This window comes from Apteryx mantelli, chromosome 31 (assembly GCF_036417845.1).
Source record: "Apteryx mantelli isolate bAptMan1 chromosome 31, bAptMan1.hap1, whole genome shotgun sequence".
In the NCBI taxonomy this organism is placed as follows: Eukaryota; Metazoa; Chordata; class Aves; order Apterygiformes; family Apterygidae; genus Apteryx; species Apteryx mantelli.
In genome coordinates this window covers 741,300-762,294 of record NC_090008.1, presented here as the reverse complement: position 1 = coordinate 762,294, position 20,995 = coordinate 741,300, and the positions used below count along the sequence as shown (strand labels likewise).

Sequence of the window (20,995 nt, the reverse complement as noted above, 5' to 3'; positions counted from 1 at the left end):
CATGCAACTAGAATCACTAGAATGCTCTCTGTCACTTTGGAGGATTGGTGTTTCTTAAACTATGTCTTTTAAATACAAAATACTGGCCAGCCAATCCCTGTGAGAGGTTTGCAGCAGCATGGATTTTGCAAATGGATAAAAATGTTAGGGAGACCCTCTACATTTTCTGTATCCATTTGTGATCCTGTTGTGAGTTCCTCTTGGGTTGCTGTTTGCTCCATTAACCATCCATTTTGTAGACTCGAGGAGGGTTTCCCTCTCCAGATGTTTTATTGACCTTCCTCTCACAGCATCTCTCACCTGCTCATGGATGGTACTTGCTTTCTCTCGCTCAGATATGTAAAGGAACCCCCCAACACGAGGAGATTTGCCTGGGTCTTTTCACTCTGGTCTTGACTGAACCCGCCCAGGCACAGAAGGTAAGGCACACGTGCTCCTGTCAGCGAGTGCTGAAGGTTTGTTTCACAAGAGGTTTTGCTCTCCAGGCAGCCCTGGGATTTGGAGAGGTGCTTCTAACTGGAGAAGCCTTTCAGTCTCGTGCAGGCATTGAAGGCCTCCTGGCTGGAATCCGCAGCACTCTAAGCAATGTTTATTGTAGCAGGACGATGACTTTGCTTGTACCACTTCTGTTTTTGTTACATCCACGTGGCACAGGCACTGCAGCAGCTGCTGCTCGGGGAATGCAGATACTGCCACGAGAGAGTGGAACTTGGCTGGATTCTTTCACAGCCCTAGAATTAATTGTTTTTCATTATGGGAGGTGAATGCTGATTCCTAAGGAAGCTGTAAGGCATTTCCCAGTTTCTGCCTTGGCCTTTGGAGGCCCAGAATGGACTTGCATGCTGGGGGCCAGATGTATATGCCTACGGAAAATAATCATTTAGACTCTGGAGAAGAAACAGATCTAATTCCTAAACAAAACTTCATTTTTGCAATTCACCTCTATTAACTTTGCAGGCTGGATCTAATTTTTAAATATTGCTTTTTAATGATGCTGTAAACTCTGATTTTAAAATAAGTCACCTACGTGAAGATGAATGTTTTGTATTCTAAAGATCTTGGATTTGGCACTGGTGCTGCAAACAATGCAGAGCTTGACAGGGAGTTGAAAATGTTTTGTTTTAGAAACCAGATCCATTTGTGGCAGCTAAAAGGAAAAACAAAAGCATGGTGGAAGAGCTATGCATGAAGAGTGATACCGGGGGGGTCCTTGCTTGGATGCATTTCAGGAGACAGGTGTTGCGTAGAATTTAAAAGGGTTGAAGTGGACTCTCTTGAAGCAGGAACTTGCCAGGGTCGGCTGCGAGTGTGGCTGAGTGGCATGCTATTAGAGATGTGCTGTAAATCCTGGCGCGGCGCTGGACTGAAGGTGACTCATGCAATATTCTCTCTTGATTTAATCACTGCTGTGAGGGCAGAGCTCTCTCCACCAAAGCAATAGATCCACATTAACTCCCAGGACTCATAGCTGTCTTGGCATTGCTAGATGGGACAGTCCTCGTCAATGAAGTTACAGTTCTGTTCCCCAGGAATCACACCTTAAAAGCAGAACACACTTCTCCTGTAGGTCTTTACGCCTGGCTGTTTATTGTGCTGATGCAAGACAGTTTTTTCTTCAGTTGTGTGGCTGTGTTTTGTTCCGTCTCTCTGTTGGTTCAAGGCCTTCCCAAATCCTGTCCAGAGTCCCCAGCCCTGCTGTTGTCAGACTCTGGCCTGATACTGCTTCGTGCACTAAGTGCACTTTAGTGTTGAGCTTGGAAACCCAGACAGGTTGAATCTGGATGGGGCTCAGAGCACTGGTGAACACCTCTTTCTTTCCAAGAAACTGCAGTACAGTGTAGGAGCCAAAGACTATTTCTTGTTGCCGAATAGCAGCACCGTGCAGGATGGTCTGTCTAAAGGGTTAAACTGCTCCGTGAGGAATGAAAGGCTCTTCTCTCCTCTAGGATGTGGCGAACCATGGCTGTGATGTGGTGAGGAATATTCAAACACCAGTAACTGCCCACAGGTAGCAAAGGACTCGTGGGACAGGGGCTTCCTTGCCCTGGAAGCCGAGGTTGAGTGATCTCAGCAGTCTCCAGCCTTCAATCTGCGCAGCGCTCTTCGGCCATCCTACTGCGAGGGGCCGAGCTAAACCTGCCCAGCGCGTTCTCCCTTCCGTAATGTCCTCTGGCAAGTGGAGCGAGGGGACGAATGGTCTGGCTCCGTGCGGCTGAGCTGCTGACGGGCGCTGACGCTGTCTCTCAGAAACATCAGGCTGGGGACATGCTTGCTGCTCATGGCCATGTTAATTAGACATGGCTGGTCCTCCTGCTCTTGTCAGATCTGCTCCTAGGAGCACGTTACTTTTCTTAGGGAGTAATTGGATCTGCCTGTCTGCTGGCCTCTGATGTCATCTGTTGTTGCCACCTGCCCTGTATCCAGACAGCAGGGACAGGAAGCCAGTCAGTGATTTTTCTGCCAGGCTTTGGGGGTGAGTTACTCCTTCCCTGCCTGTGGAGAGGGTTAACACTTGACCGACTGATAAGGGACCTTGTGAAACACTTCAGAGCACCTTGAAAACGTCGCGCAAAGGACAGAGCTCTATTCATCCACCAGCAAGCGGCCCCCAGCCCTAGAGTGGTCAGCAGTAACAGTTCCCACCTCTGGTCACCGGTGAAGATGCACAACCTCTGCCTGGCTGGCCATCAGCACGGGAGCGTCGTGTCAGGGAAGGTCCGACCTTCTGAGGTCGGTCTGGAAGCAGGCTGTGGTGGTGCGCGCCAGCAGCACGCTCTGAACTGAGCGTACCCACAAGTGCTTTGCTCTCCTCCTCGAGCCTGTCAGTTTGCAAAGAGCTGCATGTTGCAGCTGGCTGGGTTTGCCTTCAAGAGTACTTGTGTGCTTGTCGCCTTCGAAGCTGAGCGGGGGTGTGCAGCGTGTGCTCCGGTCCCCCAGCACGCCGGCGGAGGCATCCCGAGCCATCTGCTTGGTCATCTTGTATTTCTTCAGTGGATGTCTGTGCTCCGCAGGCTGAGCCAGCTCCTCCCGCACCGTGGCCTTGCTGTCCCCCAGCCGCGTCGCTGGGACGGGAGGCTCAGGTGGGAGGTGGAGGCACCACGGCTTCCTTTTCCTCCAGGAGGGCTTGTTTAAAGCACAGCCGCCTCCCTTTCCCCCACTTCAGGAGAGGACCTTGAGCTGCCCCTAGCACCTTGCTGCTTGATGAAAGAAATCCTAGCCCAGCCCTCCCCTTGCGGACGGAGGATCGGCTGAAGCACGCGGCTCTCCTCCTCCCCCTTTGTTGCCTTGACTCTCCAGCCAGGAGAGTTTAGCCGTGCTAAACTTGTCCAGCTGTGAGGAGGGACACTTGGCCATGTCCAAATATCAGAGTGACAGCAACTGATCTGTCAGATCTCCCTCCTCCGCCCGGCACCTCTCACTTTAATTAACACTCTGCTCTGGGATCAGAGTGCATGGAGCCCTCCCCGCGGACGGGCGCGACTGCTTCCCTGACATCTCCAGCGGCTGGCGTGGGCCTCTTCTGCCCCGGTGCTGGCGGGAGGGGGCCTCGCTCCTCCACTCGATTGCTGTTTTCTTTTATTTTTTTTCCCCCTCTTCCCTCATTTAAAGCGAACATTTATCATTTGTTCCTTCCTGTTAATTAAACGGCCTGTGCGAGCGGTGGCTCCAATCTGCCAAGAGCAGGGAGGAGACGATGGATTGTTTGCAGCCTTGGCAATAATCAAGAAATTCAGGTTCTCTCCCCCCTCCCTTGCCACTGGAGCCCTGGAGATTTTCTCCGACCACCTTTCTTCCTTCGAATTATTGCTGCCGTCCTTGTGCCGGAGGGTGTTAGGTAGGGGTCCAGTCTGACCTGTCTGGGCAACTAGTTAGTGACACACGATACTTCAGTGATGCTGACAAAACGGGGTTTGTTCTCTTCTGCCCAGTTGTGCTTCGGGCCAAGCATCAGCAGCATCCAACGTGTGGTTTGAGTTCTGGCTTTTGCAGTGTTTGTTTCTTACATTTGAGGAAGCGTGCAGTAAGCAAGGTGAAGAGCTGCCAAACTTCTCTTAGGTAATAGGCTTAGGGTGTCCTTCCTCCTGGGACTTAAATCCCGAACCAAAAGCTAAATCCCTTAGTGTCTCTTCTAGCTGTTTGTTCCACCCCTTCTCCTGAGGATTCGGCTAGTAACAGCCGGAATCTGCACAGCTGGTTGGGAACTAATCCAGGCTCTCAGAGCTGTGTCGCAGAATCTCTTTGTGGCTTTAAATGCAAATGTGGACGTGGCGCACCTTACCTATGTGAGGGAGAAAACCAAAAGCCAGATGTTCCACCCAGAAAAGTGTGAATTCTTTGAATGCGGAAGCAGCTACTGACCACCTGGAAAAGTCACTCAGATGAAGCATGTTCATCTTTTTGCTATTCCTAAGGGTGCAGAAATGCACCTAGCTGTGAGGGGGAATGCCGGGGCAATGGATGGTAGTCCTGACCCTGTAATCGAGCCCAGGAGGAGGTAGGATCCGGGCAGTGTAGGGGCCTGATGACACCAGCATTTTCCAAAAGATGAGGTAAAGCTTCACCTGAGTCTGGGCAGACCATCGGGGGAATTAGCAACCAGGATGCTTCCTGGCGTTCTGTGTCCTGGACCAGCTGGTCCCATGTGTCTTCCCATCGTGGGGATGCATGTGTTTCTTCTGAAAAGCTGGTGCAGTGGAGGGAGGTGTTGCGTGTGCTCAGCTCTCATTAGAGCTCACGTGCGAAGCCACGTAACAGTCTGTGTGGAGGCTTGGGGTCTGGCTCTGCTTTGTGGGTGCTCATTTAGCATTTTGTAAGCAATAAAAGACCCCCAGAAGTCTACACCTGTTGGATTCTGCTTTTTTTCCCCCCCCCTCTTTTTTTAACCCAGTGCTACATGAAAAAGGGAGGGAAGAGAGCCTGAGCACAGGGAGTCTAATCAAAGAGATCTTTTGAGGCCTCATTAACTCTCCAAAGGAGGATGCAGAGACCAGACCCCTGCTCTCTGGAATATCATGACATTTAACGGCACAAATTAACATTCATGCAGAACCACTTAGCAAATTACTTCCTAATCACCCTCCACCCCCTGCTGCCAATACCAGAGGGGAAGGGGAGAGTCAGCACCTTTGCTCTCTGGCCAGCGTTATTCCTGGCAGACAGAAGTGGAGAAGGTCCTTCCCTTTCCTAAGATGCAATGCCTATAGTTCCCTCTTCCTGCTGCAGAGCCCCATCAGCTCTGCTGATTTGGACTGCAGGCGGGATGTCTGAATTTCTAACCTGAAACAAGCTGACACAGTAGCTTGGTTTTGAAGGTCTCTGAATTCAGCTCCAGTTCACCTCAGAAGTCTGGTGCTAACAGGTGTGAGAAGGAGCAGGTGGCATGGGAACAATCTGCCTTCACTCCTGCATCTCCATGGAGTTCCCATGCAGCAATATTTAACTAGCATCACGTTGTGCTTCCATTCAATAACACCGTGGGTGTCTTCAGTGAGGTTCCAGTTGTCACTGCTTCCAGAGAGATGGGAATGGGCAACAGCAGGAGGCTTAAGCAGCCTGGACGTGACTGTTCACTAACTGATATTTGCCCTCTCCCTCCCCTGCCACAGGACTGAAGAACTGTTCTCTCTCTTTTCTCTCTAATGTTGGTCTCTCCAGGACTGTGGCAGAGTTCAGGGAAGGCTGGGATAAGGGAACAGGGAATACTGTTCTGCAGCCACCCAAAGGCATCTGTACTGGAGCGAGAAACACCTGGTTTCTGGGGCTAAATCCAGTGAATCCAGTTGTCATTTGTAATACCCTAAAGGATAGCTAGCTCTCCAAACCCAAGGGAGCAGGCCCTTCCCCCTCTAACTTTGCCTGGCCTGGGATGCTGGTTCAGGTCACCCCATGGAGTCTGATGGTCTTTATGTTCTTTCTCTGAAATTAGTTTATTTGGTGTTATCTAGTCAGACTTGAAGAATCGTTGCGAGTTTTCTGTTAGGGTCCTTTTGCTCCTGATGGGCCATCTGTAACTATCTCCTGCTCATGTTCTCTGCTGCAGTGCTACCGGGACTTGGCGCTGGTGAGCCGAGATGGCATGAACATTGTTCTCAACAAGATCAACCAGATTCTCATGGAGAAATACTTGAAGCTGCAGGACACCTGTCGGACCCAGGTGAGGAGAGGGTCTTGCCCTCAGAATCACGCCTGACACGCTAACCTAGCAGAGGGTGAGCAGAGGGCATCTGCTTGCTCAGGGTTGAGTATGAAAGGCTCGGGGGACAGTCGGTACCCTTGGAGCTCTTTGCTCTCATGCCAAAGACCCACATCTGGAAAGAAAACCCCAGCAGGGGAGGGTGGCAGTGTCACCTTCAGGGGAAGCCACAGTATTGCTGGAAGTCTAACTTGCAGTGGGAGAGGGGTCGTGGGAGGGTCTGTGACAGAGGCTGCACTGATCTCTCCGTGTGTCCAGCTGGTGTGGTTGCTGCGGGAGCTGGTGAAGAGCGGGGTGCTTGGAGCGGATGGTGTCTGCATGACGTTCATGAAGCAGATTGCAGGTGAGTTCTGCCCTGGGCAGCAGGGGGGAGCTGACCCCTCTCTGCCTACCCCTCTGTGCTCGTGCCAGCAGGCTGGGCGCTGTCTGTGGCGTAGCAGGGCTGGCTCATGGTGCGCTGCACATAGGTCTGAGCTGGGGCCTCCTGCCTCCGTGCGAAGAGCCTGGGTTGCTGTGCGGCCGGGTCCTGGCAGGCTTCCGGAGTTGCGTAGTACCCAGCTGACACCAGGAAGAGCAGGGCTCACTGGCAGGCACCAAGCCTGTCCCAACCTGTCTGGTGAGGAAATCTCTCCAGGGAGGATGAAGCAGAGAATAAGCCTTGAAGAGTCTGTTGCTCCCAACAGCCTCTACAAGGGGTGAGTCATGAGAGGGAGCCAGGAGGCTTCTGGCAAATGCCACAGCATTGCTGGAACAGCCAGGAAGCGTATTGGTTCCTGCTGCTGCCAGATTCTCCCTGCGTAGCGCTGCACAAGAGCGCCAAGATCATCCTTAATCTCAGCTTTGACCTGTGGGTTAGCCAGTGCCGTGCTTGCAGCTTTCCTCTGTAACTCATCAGCGAGATGGGAGGCTGCTTCTCCCCATGTAGGGTCAGTAACTCCCCCAGGGAGCTGGGACTCTCCGCACGGTAGCCTGTAGTCTGCTTCCACTGGCCCTCGGCATAAGTGCCCCACACCCGTGCATGCACACACACACACACACACGCACACGCCTTTCCGGATTCACAGGAACGGTGCCTCTTCCGTGTTCTCTATTCAGTGCTAGTGCTGGTCGCTGACGTCCACAAGGAGGAATTAATGTCCTACAGTAAAACCTGACATTGTGCTTTTATTGTATGCATCTGTGACATGGGGCTGGGCAGCTCGGATTGGAAATTGCCATGTCTGCTTTTCAGCAGAGGAAGAACAGGGAGGGAGGGGACAGAGTCCTGAGCGCGAGCCAAGCTGCCCTGGCCCTGTTGTCACATTGTAAACACAGAACATTTTAAAAACCGCTGGTGAAGGCATCCCTTATTTCCCCTCGGTTGCACCTCCCTATTCAGGGCCCCTTCTGTTCTGGAAGGATGCTGCTGTCTCGCTTCTTACCGCTTTTATGATGCCTTAATTGTTATGATCCCGTCGTAGTGGCTTGCCTGCCGTGGCAGCTCTCTGCGCCAGGCCACAGGAGTCCACCTCTGCTCCCCGTGGTGTTAGCCAAAGGCTCCAGCTTCATGCTGCAGAGGAGGGACGCGTGTGCTGTGGAGAGGACCTGCCCCTATTTGAGAATGGGGCCGTTTGCAGACACTTGATCCTTTTTGTAGGCTCAGCAGCTATGAGTGTTAAGCTGTTCCTCTTCTTGGATGTCTGCAGATCATGTGTTTCTGAAAATGTGAGATACTGTATCATTGGAGGAAGGGGCTTGGCCAAGGTCATGTCATGGATCAGTGAGAGCAAGGACAGTACCAAGGAGTCTTGATCCTCTGTTCTGCCCACAGTATCACGTTGTTGTTTTCTGTGTTTTCATACTGGACCTGCTTCCTTTACTGTCCCAGACATGTTTTAAAGCACTTGGGTTTTCCTTCTTCCAGCCTCTTTTCTAACTACTGAATCTCATCCCTTTCTGGCTTCTCCCTTGCTTTCCAGAAGGGTAATTATTGATTCCCTGTTCCAGATGATTACAGTTCTTTTCCAAGAGTACTGTTGCAGTAAAGACCCTGTTGATCATCTTTGTAACAGAAAAAGTCTTGCTATGCTTATGCCTAGAAATATGCTAACTGTATATCTAGGAACAACCAAGCATACATGGCTGGCAGAATGGGACCAGATACAAGTACGTGCTCTAGACAGGGAGCAAATTCTTTAATTAGCTTTGCTTTACTGAGGGTGCAGGGATTTAAATGGTCAGTGGTTCAGGTGAATCTGACAACAGAGAAAACCGCAGCCATTAATCTAACCAGCTTTTCTCTCCCATATTGCTCTCTTGGTTTCAGGCGGGGATGTGACAGCAAAGAATATCTGGTTGGCTGAGAATGTCCTTGAGATACTCACTGAGCAAAGGTATGGCTGGTCGGGGGGCGCTGGTGGAGGCCGGTGCAGTGTCTGGAGGGAGCGGTGGCCTGGCGTGCGAGGAGAGAGAGCGCTCTGCCTGCCTGCTCTGGGGAAAAGGGGGGTGTTCCTGCTCAGGTGCACGAGGGGCGGATTTCAGGGTGGTATATTTGTGGCCACAGGCTGAGTAGGAGTGTGTTGATGGGGTTTCCCTTAAAAAAGACCTCGCTGTTCCCTTGCTGTGTTAACGAATGTATTTTCAGACTGTGGCACAAAATTCTAGCTCTCAAAGCCTTTTTGCTGCAACCCGCAGAATTAAGTAGCTGTCTGTGGGAGGGTGTCCTGATGTCCCTCTGTTAGCAAGCTTCCTCCGCGGGGTTTGGAAAGGAGCTGCACTTCATGTCAAATCAGATTGTCTGCCTAGACCGGTATTTCTGCCCTGCGTCCTCCTGTGCCTGTTGTGTGTTGTGCTGTCGCGTAACGGCTGCGTGTGGTAGGGGGTCAGCCGACCCTCTGTGACGGCGAGAAGTGGTCACCTTGCGTCGCTGAGGAGCACACATGGCTCTGGACCAGCATCCTTGGAATATTTTCTTCCTGAGTTTCCCGAGCTGCGGGGGAGGTGTTCCTTTTGGAGGAGTAGGACAGAGTTAATTGCCCAAAAAGCTTCCTGTGTTTAAACAGCTCCTGCTTCATTGGGGCTGCAACTTTAATTTGTTGTGGACAGGCCATCTGGGAAGTATTGTCCTGTGGGCTCAGCATTGTCCTTTGTTGGCAAAGCAGCCGCTAATTGATGATAAGCAAAATTCCTAGCTGCAGCCCTCAGCTGGGCAGAGTCATTATTTTTAAATAGACTGTAGTTTTTCACCAACCACTGTCTATAATAGCAGCGATTCTCCCAAAATCACTTATTACTGTGGTTAACAATCAAGTTGTTAAAGCATTTATTTGGCCATAGCTAACAACAGTCCTAGCAGTGATTTTTCTCCGGGAATAACTGTGCTCATGCACGCTGCTGTGGAGTGCCATCTAGTGCCCCTGCTGTACATGTCTGCTCTAGGAAGCACGAAGGAGAGAGCCCTTTGGAGATCTTTTGGGCTTGTCTGACCTTTGGTTCTTTGCACTATTTGTCCAGCTCCATTTGTGCTAAACTCCACTGCTCTGTTCCCAGACACATCCAAGCCTCATCAGCTTTCTTGATTTGGTCTGCCTGTATGCTGGTGCTACTCGTTCCTGCTGATCTACGTCTTAGAGCATCTCTGAAGCACGGCTCGTCTTGCCAAAGCACGTTACGGTTTTTGTCTTGCAACCAAATAACTGCAAACAGCTGGACTGTGGGAAAAACGGCAACTTCTCACTTGTGATCCAAAGCCACATCTGGCTTCGGGTCTGCAGGAGAAAGCCCAGTGCACTAAATCACAGCTGAGCTTCGTCACTTGAGGAGAGGAGTTTGTCAGAGTGGCAGATGTGAGAGGAAAGGCTCAGCCCTTGTTAGAGGTATTGCTGGAGTGTCGAGAGTACGTACCGTAGCCGCTGAGAAAACGTCTGAGCCTGAGGAGAGCTGGGGATTGGGAGTGAGCCCAAGGGAGAACCTGCAGCTCTTTGCTGGGATTTATGCACTTTGATTAGGGGAGAGCCAAGGCTTTAATTAAAGCCAAGCATGTGAAGATCTGATTCCACGTTCAGAGTGTTGACTGCTTGGTTTAATTAAAAACAGCGACAGCAAAGCTGCTCCCCAAGCACTGCTCACCTTGGAGAGGGGACAAGTCCGCTACCTCTCCTAGGCCAGATGATACTTAGCTGCTCACTGCTAATGGCTGCACGAATGTGATGCTGCCTCCGAGTGTTTTCATTTTCTGTGCCTGTCAGATCGATGAATCCTGTGGCTGTGGGTAGCTTTTGACCCCCTTTGACAGCATTTTTATTTTCTGCAAAGCTCTCATTGGGAAAAGGGGGAGATGCTGACCTGACAGCCCACCGGGATCCTGGCCTTAATTATTCCCACATCCTCCCTAGATGTAACCTCTGCGCAGCGCCATGTGCTGCCAGGCCAAACCGCCCAGCCGGCTAATTAATTTGCTCCTAGCATCCAGCTAGATGCAGTGCGGAGAGCCTGGGAAAGCAAACACTTGTCACATCTTCCCAGGCTCCCTCCAGTGATTTAGGGCAGCTGACTCGTTTGCCACTGGGCTGTTGTCTCTTCAGGTGGCGGTGGCAGTACAGCTGCTCCACGCCGCGATGGCCCTTGTGCGGGGCTCTGATTTACAGCTCGCTGAGCTAGGAGATGCTGTGGGTTATCAATCATGCTAAAGGCACCGAGCAGGCCTGGCCCGTTCCCAGCACTCAGCGCAAAAAAACAGGCTGACTGGGTTGGTTTTATGGACCGAGAATATTTATTGTTGTGCTTAGATAAGGGCGATTGAGAAGTGGCACACCCAGCAGCCGGGGTGCTATCGGGAACGCTGCCACGCAGAGCAGGAGCGTCTTCCTCTGCGGCAGGTGAGCGCAGGTAGGAGCAGGAGACCAGCTACGGAGCAGCCGAGGGAAATGCTTTGCTAACCTGCAGCGGGCTCTGCTGCTCCGGGGGAGCAGGGGCCGAAGCAGCGGTCTGTGCTCAGGGACCAAAGCCGGCTGGCTGAAAAATACCACGTCTGCTTCCAGAAAGCCAACCGTGGGTGCAGAGACCCTGCGCTGCTCAGGGCGCTGCTGACCAGCTCGGCAAGCTGCGTTGCCCTCGGTGGCTGTGCCTGCCCCACCTAGGGTCAAAGCCAGCAGACATTCGTGCTGCAGGAGAGACTTAGTGGGTCCCCTGGCCCCTTCCTTCCCTGAGGTGGGACCGAGCCCTGCAGGAGCCATAGCGGCGTTGTGGTGTCTCTCCTGACGCAGCTTCCAGACCGTCTCTACGTGGCTGTGTCTGCCCTCTCACAAATCTCCCTAGTATTTGGTCTCCTCTCAAGCACATCTGTTTCTCCCTAGTTCTTTGCATTTCCCTCCCATTTGGCGTTTCCAGCTTCCCGATACTCTTGACTGCGCTTCTCCTTCTGCCCTGTGTGCTGTTGCCTCGTCAGGGCAGGGGCCGCTCTTCATCTGCCCCCAGTGCTGAGGCTGCCAGAGCAGTGCGTGTTGCGCTGGCATGAAAAAGGCACAAATGCCATTTCCATGCCTCCCGGCTCCAGCGTTGTTCTTCACCCCACGACTGTGGAAATCAGTGGTTTTCTGCTGTGCCCTGTGTCTTGGACACCTGATGGGTGCGTGCGAGGCTCCTGCTTTGCGAGCCGCTGAGCAAGGCAGGCTGCGTGGAGCTGCTTCCCAGGCCCGCGTGGAGCTGCTGCTCGAAAGCTGACACGTCTCCTTATCAGCTGCCGTGTGTGACCTGCTGCCCAGGATGCCGCCGATGTTTGCTGGATTAATCCGCTTGGCAATGGCTGACTGGCAGCAACAGAGCATGAAAATACCTCTCGCACGGGTGCGTCTGAGAGCATTTGGGGCCTGACTGTATGTGGAGATCCTCTAGCTTAGCTTGTCCCGTTGCAGTGTCTTGCTCAGTGCGGTTCTGACTGTGGGAACCGGTAAAGAGGCTCTCGTGACGCTCAGTGCTGGTGTCGAGGCCAAGTCTATTCATGGAGCAGCTGCTCCCTGTGCTCGCTTTGGACACGTTATTGCTTGCAGTTGCAAATACCTTAGATTGTTGTGACAGCGAACATCTCTGTGACCCTGGAAATCCACCCAGCGCTTCACATAAGCATGTCTTCCACCTCGCTAGAGATCTTGGGGTGCGAGAACCCAGACGGTAGCTTGTGATGTGACTGTTCACAGAGGAGGAAGAGATGGAATAAAATATAGCAGAGAGCCGGTACAGAGTGAAATGTGGAGGGGGGAATGGCCTCCAGATGAACGATCTCCAGGCTGGAGCATGACACAACAGGTTGGGAGTCCCTGCCGTTGCTCGCTTTGTGTCCCTTTCTCTGTGTCTCAGTTTCTTCTGGCCTGGGCCTCCGTGGTTATATCACTTCTTGCAGCGTTTCTCTCAAGCAGGTGGCTGAAGATGGTTTTGTTTTGCTTCCTTTGCAGAGAATGGGTGCTGAAGAGCAGTATCCTGATAGCCATGGCAGTGTACACGTATCTGCGGCTCATTGTGGACCATCACGGCACATCTCAGCTCCAGGTGCTTCGTCAAAAGGAAGTGGATTTCTGCATCTCCCTCCTCCGTGAACGGGTGAGCAAATCCGGGGATGGCTGGGGAAAAGAGGCTCTGCTCCCCCGGTAGCCTGTGTCTGTGCACGTGGTGACACTGCCTGCGCTCCTCTTGCCGCGTTTGTGTAGGAAAAGCGGGAAGTGTGAGACTTGCTGGTTTCTCTAAGTCGCTGCTCAGCTCGCACCATGCGGGCAGCAGTGGCTTGTTCTTGGTGCAGGTTGTGAACGGCTGCTGTAAAACGGTTCAAAAGCTCCAGACTCTGGAGAAGGGGAGAAAACTGTTTTGGCTGGGCTGTCCCCTTTTGGTCTCTCTCTTTCATTCAGGCCACAAGGTTTGCAGCCATTCCCTTTCCTGCCAGCGGCTGTGGTGCCCCGGTGCTTGTCATGGCTAACACTCTGCTGGCCCACAGCTGCGAGAATATCAATTCCTCCCTTACGGAGGCAGCTGGTGTCTTCGGCAGGCTTGAGGAGAACACGATAGCAGTTCGAGGCTGCTGTTCAGTCCGTCCCCTGCAGTAAAAGCCACCAAAACTAGGTGTAGGCAGGCATCCATGCCTTTGCTGTCCTAGCCCCGCGGGCCACGATGGCTCTGTAGCAGATGCGGGCAGTGCTGCTCCCTGCCCGCCAGTCCGAGTGCTGCATGCTCTCCCCTTCTTGCTGGGTGAGAAGGACCAAGTGTCAAGTCCTAGCTTCAGAGACTGGCTGCAGTCCTGGAGAGAAAATGTCAGATTTATGGTCTGATTGTTTGCTTTACAAGGGAGAGAACATTTTAAAATAGCCGCTGACCTTCCCGCCTGTCACCCTGCCTCTTAGAACCTGCTAGCTTCAAAAGAGGGGCAGGCTGCCAGGGGCAGGAGTTTAGATGTTGTGCAAAGAGTGAATCATCTGGAGCCGGCTGTGAGGTCGAAGGACTGACTGTTCCTCCCTTCCACCCCCCAGCGCCCCCTCCCTTCCCCCCGCTCGGGAGCAGGTAAACAGTAAATGAGATTTCCCTCTCCTTTCCCAAGTTCATGGACTGCTTCATGATTGGCCGGGATCTGGTGAGGCTCCTGCAAAACGTTGCCAGGATACCCGAGTTCGAGCAGCTCTGGAAGGACATCATCCACAACCCGCAGGCGCTCAGCGCGCAGTTCACAGGTAGGCAAGGCTGGGGAGCAAAGGGCGGCCGGCTCCCGTCCCGCCCTGCGCGCGCCCGGGGCCCCCCGGCTGCAGAAGAGCCCTGTGCGCAGCCGTGCCGTCGCACACCCTGGCACGGGGGTCTGCGCCGCTGCGCGTCCTTGATGCGAGCGGCGTCGCCGGCCGTCTGCCCGTGCCAGGGGCGGAGGGAGAGGTGAAGTGAAAATTCAGTGCCGCAGCTGATGCTTCGGTCATGTATGCCCAGCCTAGCCCCAGGAATCGGGACCATGCTGAGAGCGGAGAGACCCCGTTATAGCCCTACCAAGGCAAAACAAACTGGGTGTGTGGGTTCTTTTCAGATGCTCTCTTAGAGGAGAGGATGCGGAGAGCTATAATTATACTGTGTGATCCCACCTCCATCAGCATCGAGGCCCACGTGTCTGCTTCCAGAGTCCCTCTCATCGCTAACTAGGAGATGCCTTAAAAAGCAGCTTTTTGCTGGCTGCAGGGAGCTCAGGAATCGGGGGAGGGATGGGACCAGTCTCCTATGATCAACTTGGGTGCTTGGCAGCTTTTACCATTCCTTAAATGCTGCAGAGGCCTCGTAGGCATCTGGGCTTTAAACTATCCTGAAAAAACGATACTTCATACAACTGTAATGACATATCACGAGAACGCAGCTGAGCCACAACAAGGGTTATGGAATTCTATTGCTTGTTCTGGATTTAACACTTCCATAATTGTGGTTATTTTTTAATTACCTGATTTATCAGCTGAGTTGAAGTTGGAGCCCAAAGATGTAAAGTGTCTGAGTTCTCCAGACTCTCCAGAAAAGAGCTCTGGGAAACTCTGTAAGTCTAAAGCAGGAAGACCAGAAGCTGCAGTAATTGACACTTTCTAAATGGGGTTTTATTTTTCCCTGTAGCCTCACATGCTTGGTGTGCAGGAACACTCAGCTATGGAGATCTCTGCACAAGTCTGGGTTAAAATAGACTTGACTGAGAGAGTGTTATATTTATAATTTTTATTGGTATAAATTATTCACTTCTCTAGGGGCTGTCACGCCATTATCTGTCTGCATCAATTCTAATGAGCCTTTGGAAGTGGGGCTTTAAAGTGTCCTCCCTCCCCCCAAATGCCCGCTCTCCTCTCAGGGGCCGTGTTAATGTCACTTTAAAGATCTCGGATTATGCTCAGGGAAACTCACAACACATCATTTGATTAAATGCTTGTTAAGCTCTCTGGTCTCTGGCATCTTCTCCATCTTCAGAATCTCTCCTGTCATTGCTGGCCTCTGCTGAGACTTGCCAGCTGAAGGCCTGCAAGGACTGAGTTCCCCACGAAGGTCTGGGTATCAGAGTTAGCGTGCGGGGCTTATGGAGGCATTTTGTCCTATAACTAAGGAAGGCTCACGTTTCCAGGGCTCAGCCCTGCCTCTTCCTCCAGCTCTGAATTCACTAGAAGCTCTTCTCAGCTTTGTCTGGATCTTCACAGTTGAATGCTGAGCTTTCACATTCATGCTTAGAGTGTCCTGAGCACTTAGCAAATGTCCCTCTAGTTTCACTTACTTCCCACATCAGTAGGGGCAGCCGGTCAGGGCTATTTCATGTTTTGCTACCAGTTTTAGCCAAAATAACCCAACAAAATGATACCTAAGTTGGGGCTAACATCCAGCGCTCCTCTTCTGTTGGGCACCACAAGCAGCGAGTGGCCCGTGACGTTGCCCAGCGATTCGTAAAGGTGGGAGGACATCTGGATAGCGTGTGTAGATACACGAGCCTGACTTTCACTGCAGTTTCAGCTGCCGAGTGCTGGAGCAGCTGGTGTTAATACGCGTCCCCATGGGACACCCCAGCTCACACAGCTGTGCAGACCTCTGCAAAGAGAGGCGGTCTGCCTCTGACAGTGCGGAGGAGCGATGTCAGGGTTTTGTCGCCCCTCTGTGTCGTGCAGAGCTAGCTCTGGGGGCTAGAGGGGAACACTCCAAGCAGAAGGTGATCTGTCCAGGGGAGCCCTCGCTAGCACTTGCTCTTGTGGAGCCTGCAAAGTCCCCTGCCTGAAATTGTTTCTCCTGCATTTGGCCTTTTCCATAAGACTGATTCTTTGCCCTCCTGCCTGCTGCTGAGGGCCTCTAATAACTGCTCTGCGAGGTGGCTATTATCTCCAGCAGCTGCCAGTCCACGTGCTCTGTAACCACCGATCTAAGTCAGCCTTGCTGAGCTGCCCAGTCCTGCGACCAAGGCCGGGACCCAGCAGCGCTGAGGGAGGGGGGAGAAACTGCAGCAGCAGGAGAGCAGAGGGTGGCTCCTGGGCACGGGACCTGTCCTTCCCTTTGGGCAGCTCCAGTGCGCTGGGAGCTTTTAACAAGCAAGGTGTTTTTGTGGCTCTCTTTCCTTGATGTGCAGTTCGCTCCACCCTTTCTCTGAGCTCCACGGGAGCTGGCATCTGTTCTTTCTGCTTTGAAGCTTCCCTCCTCCGGCTGTCCCCCAGGTGTGACCCTCTGGCTGTGTGGCATAACAAGAACTTCCAAACGACGAGAGAGCAAAGCACACCTCGTGCGCGCAGTGTCCCCGGCGCCTGCCTGTCTGCGTCAGAGCTGGCTGCCCTGTAAATCCTTCAGGTCTTGTCAAGCAGCAGCAAAGCTTCTCTGCTCAGGTCATAAATTCCTCCTCTTCCAGCCGTCTGGGATTGAGAGCAGCTTTTGCAACCTCCCCTTCTCCTTTCCATTCTCCCTCCCTTATGTACACGTGCACACGCACAGTTTTGCTTTTGTCTGATCTTCCTCTTCTCAGTTGGGTGCCTTCAATCCAGGGGAGAAATTGGAGTTAAATGCTGGTAGAGCCCGGAATGTGCACTGTTCATGCTGGCCCTGTCTTTTAGTGCCCAGGCTGAGTGGTGTGAAGCCCTTGTCTGCAGTGGGGCAAGGGGATTCACTGTAGCAGAGACAAGTCTAGCATCATCTTTGTGCCCCCTCGCGAATGGGTGAGAGATGGGGAATGTGCTCAGTTGGTTACAGCCGGTGACCTGGAGTCTGGACTTTCTCATTTCTCCTCCAGATCTTGTCACTGCCTTGCTGCATAACCTCCCTCCATTGCTCTGGCTCTCCTCCCTGGCATCCTTCATGTGCTCATTAGTGATCAGTGACAAAACTTATTATGGGTAGGAGATGCTTTAGGAGACCTTTTCCAGACAAAATCTTGATCCTTTTCCAATGTCTGTAGCCTTGGGACAAGGGAGCTTAATGCTCCAAACTACAGGCAAAGAAACTAAACTTGCTGAGGATGCTGGTGAATTCCTGCCTGGATCCTGTCCGGTGCTGTGTCTCCCGTGGGCCTGGTGGGGCCGTGCAAGCGCAGACCTCTGTCTGTCTGTCTCTCCCTAGGTGTCCTGCAGCTCCTCCAGTCAAGGACTTCTCGCAAATTCCTGGCCTGTCGCCTCACTCCCGACATGGAAACCAAGCTCCTCTTCATGACCTCACGGGTAACTGCCTCGCGCTCGCCTGGGGTCCTGTGCCCACACGGGGGGAAGAGGGCACTCGTCTCCGACCGGCCCGTGGTGCCCCTGTCCCGTTCCCACGATGGCCCTCGGCGTGGCGAGGGGGGCAGAGCGCTCACATCCGCTGCTGCGGTCGTTCAGCTAGTGAAGTTTTCTGTGGAGCCCTGCGAGGGAAAATGCTGTAAGCGGCTAAACACCCCCGTCTGGGGGAAGAGCAGTCCAACGGGCAGAGGGCAGCAAGTTTTACTTGTGCAAATATTCTCTGCTTCTGGCATCTAATGGCCACAGGAGGGAGAAAGGCTGCCCAGCAGAAGCTGATGTAGATGGGCCTGAGACATCCCTGGTATTCATTAAAAGGCACAAAATGGCTTTGCAGGGGAACATTGCTCCTGGCTGGCTGGTTTCCAAGGCAAGTGCTTTTTCTGAATGGCCGCGATGTGGTGGGTTATCAGAGCTCCAACAACAGCAGCAGTATTCAAGAGAGGCCAGGAACTGCACAGTAACAGCACCAGGGTTAACTGTTATCTGTGTTCAAACACCAGGCAGAGCTCGCTCCCGCCTCGCTCGGCCTCCTTCCCAGCGGCTTGCTGAAGCTGGTTGCAGGGGTTGTGCTGTGCGCCACGTGGGCGCAGTGCGTGCGGGGCGGGTGGTCCCGTCCGCCCTGCTGGAGACAGGCCCTCCGTGAGAACAGCGCACAATGGCCTTTTTGGTTCCTCGGTCTCTCTGAAGATGCTGCCAACAAGGGGCTGATGGGGAGCAGGGCATGAGCCAGAGACTGCCGTAAAGAGGCAACTTTAGGATGGCGGACGCTGGTTCTAACAGCCTTTCCAAACCCTCCCCTTGACAAATCAGATGCTTCTGAGCCTTGAGCAGAACCTGTGTCTTTCCCTTTTCCTTCAGGTCCGGTTTGGCCAGCAGAAGCGGTACCAGGACTGGTTTCAGCGACAGTATCTGTCCACCCCCGACAGCCAGTCCCTGCGCTGTGACCTCATACGCTACATCTGTGGTGTGGTCCACCCCTCCAACGAGGTGCTCAGCTCCGACATCCTCCCGCGCTGGGCCATCATTGGGTGGCTGCTCACCACCTGCACGGTGAGTCGTGACAGGCAGAGGTACCTTCAGGGGCCTGTGCTGCCTGACAGCTCGGGAAGCAACTCTGTAATTAGTGCCTAGTTCCAGCAAGTGAATAGCCGTTAATCTGTAGTTCCCAAACTCAGGCCAAGTCTGAGAGGGAGTCACGTAATTGCCTGGGAGCTGTTCCCTTGCAGGGAAGTGGGTAACCTGCTGGTGCTGAAAGCTCCTGGGGAGCCTGGGATTAAGTATTCATTGGCTGGGCTGAAGGAGAGAATTGCAGAGCAGCGGTTAGGACATCGGTCTTTGTTCTGTGCCTGAATTTTAGTCCTGGCTCTGCTGCGCATTGGATCCTTTGGGATCTGCTTTTCCAGCATAAACCTCACTTTCTCTCTTCCAAGTACTGTCCTGCCCTTTATTTTTGCTTTATGTTTGTGGCTTGTGTACAAGCCTTGGGGCCTCTCCTGTCCAAGTGGGGTGCAAGAGCACATGCAATGAGAGGCTTCGTTACAGCCTTGCTCTCACATCCATTGCCTCCTCCCAGCCAGTCATTCCTTATCCCACCCGGTGCTGCAGTCCACAGCAGTTATCAAACAGAACAGAGCAGAAGCTGGAGAGGAAATGACTGTTCATGTGCCCCTGAAAGCATAACAGATAATGGCAAGTGATATGCAGGGTCTGATTATAACCGGTTCAGAGCTGCAGTCAGGCCCCGCTTAGCAGAGCACATGGCTTGTATCTCCCAGGCTTAGGGCTGCCTTGGCCTCTGCTGCTCTACATATTGCCCTGGCTGGAGCTACTTTCAAAGCAGGCAGGTTTGCCCTAAAATTTTCCTCCCTGTCTGAAAACTCACCCCCTGCTCAGCAGCAGCAGGTACCTCTGAGATCAGTTGCCATCTCTGCCGTGGTGGTGGGAAGAGCATCACGTGTGTCCATCCATTCTCTCCTTCACCCCAGCTGCCAGCTGGGCTTTCTCTGTCCCATAAAAGGGCAGTATCAGGATCCAGTATGTTGGGCATGCAGAAGGGAGCAGTGCTCAGATCTATACTCAACAGCCAATTTAAATTTTTTTTTTTTTCCTTTCTAGTCCAACGTTGCTGCTTCAAATGCCAAACTTGCCCTATTCTATGACTGGCTCTTCTTCAACCCTGAGAAGGACAGCATCATGAATATAGGTACTCCATGGGGAGCCTTTCCCTGAATGGGCAGGAGTCAAAAGAAAGGGTTAATGGCTTCCAGAACTGGTAGAGATCGTGGGATCTGGTGGGGAAGCCAAATAGGTTGTCTCCAAAGAGCATCAGTTCCTGCCCTGAACTTCTGGGGTTTGCAAGCTGGCAGGAGAGCTGTTTTGATGGAGCCACTTTTAACTGTGGCTTTCACCTCTGAGGTAACAGCAAGCATCTTCCTTGAGGTTGGCCCCAGAGCATTCCCTTCCTGTGGACAGGCAGGGCTGTGTGCTCCCATCCCAGGGCTCGGGGCACATGAAAGAGGACTGGTATAGCTGGGGTCATTGCTAGTAGCTCCTACCTGCAGGGAGCCTGGTTTTGGCCATTGCTTGAAGCCTAGGTGTTACTTAGGAGTGGAGGGAGCCGGACGAAGGCAGGGTGTATAGGAGCCAAAGGGGGTTCTTCCTGATGTTCTAGAGGCAGAAGGCTGGGTCTGTGGGAGCAGAGGGGGTACAGGAGGTGCGGGTGTGTCTGAGGCGTTTAGCATGGTGCTCCTTGCTCTCTCTCTTCCAGAGCCTGCCATTCTTGTGATGCATCACTCCATGAAGCCTCACCCTGCCATCACCGCCACACTGCTGGACTTCATGTGTCGGGTGAGCTACCCCTTGCTCTCCAGGGAATTCCCTGCATTGCCAAACTGGTTGCATGATTGGGGTGGAGGGATGAAGGCTGTGAAAGCAACTACTGGGGTCCGCACGGTCCCTCTGCCACTGGTGGGACTGAGAGACCCCTCAGCAATGTCAGCAGAGGACACTGTAGAGGGAAACAGCCAAGCAGGCCATCTTCCAGGAGGTGCTCCCTTAGGGCCTGCAGCCAGAGCCTTCAGCCACGCTCTCCGAGCGCTCTCCACTGCTCATCACTGGTGCTCTAGTGCGTTGGTGAGGGTCAGTGTCTCCCTCTGTGCCAAAACAGAAGCGGGTAGCAGTCATCCAGCCACGTAGTCCGCTCCCTGCAGACTTCCCCTTGTTCTGTGCTAGCTGGTCGGGAAGGGCAGGCACCGATAATGCACGCTCAGGCAAGACAGATGTCTTTACTCACCAGAGACTTTTAGGGCAAAGGCAAGTTGCTGCTCTGTCCCACAGCAAGGGAACTATGTAAATCCCTAGAGACAGTGATATTGAGCAGAAAAATAGTATCACCTCACTGCCCATTCTTTAGAGCAAGAAAAATGTTTTTCCCCCTTGTTTTTTTCCGCATTCCTCAGTGCGTCATCTGGTCTGTTCTGCCCTGAGCCTCTTGATTGCAAAATAGCCTGCAGAATAGCTCACTATCTCCTGGCAGCCTGAGACAGCCCTTTTAACCTCCCTTTGCCTATGCTAAATTCAGGAGGGATTTTCCCCTCGC

The 20,995-nt window shown here is 52.9% G+C and overlaps 1 protein-coding gene across 3 annotated transcripts in view; it reads left to right on the top strand.

Moving 5' to 3' along the window:
- INTS3 (integrator complex subunit 3) overlaps positions 1 to 20,995 on the top strand; it is a 47,040-nt gene that overhangs the window by 5,673 nt on the left and 20,372 nt on the right. The window contains exons 3-12 of one of the 3 annotated variants that reach the window (XM_067313241.1): positions 336 to 419; positions 6,041 to 6,154; positions 6,452 to 6,536; positions 8,499 to 8,565; positions 12,622 to 12,766; positions 13,752 to 13,881; positions 17,243 to 17,340; positions 18,256 to 18,447; positions 19,513 to 19,600; positions 20,165 to 20,244. In XM_067313241.1, the coding sequence (XP_067169342.1) occupies positions 336 to 419; positions 6,041 to 6,154; positions 6,452 to 6,536; positions 8,499 to 8,565; positions 12,622 to 12,766; positions 13,752 to 13,881; positions 17,243 to 17,340; positions 18,256 to 18,447; positions 19,513 to 19,600; positions 20,165 to 20,244 (1,083 nt within the window). Of the gene's footprint in view, positions 1 to 335; positions 420 to 6,040; positions 6,155 to 6,451; positions 6,537 to 6,790; positions 6,889 to 8,498; positions 8,566 to 12,391; positions 12,476 to 12,621; positions 12,767 to 13,751; positions 13,882 to 17,242; positions 17,341 to 18,255; positions 18,448 to 19,512; positions 19,601 to 20,164; positions 20,245 to 20,995 lie in introns of those variants that run through there. The other 2 variants (XM_067313242.1, XM_067313243.1) reach the window with 2 other exon arrangements.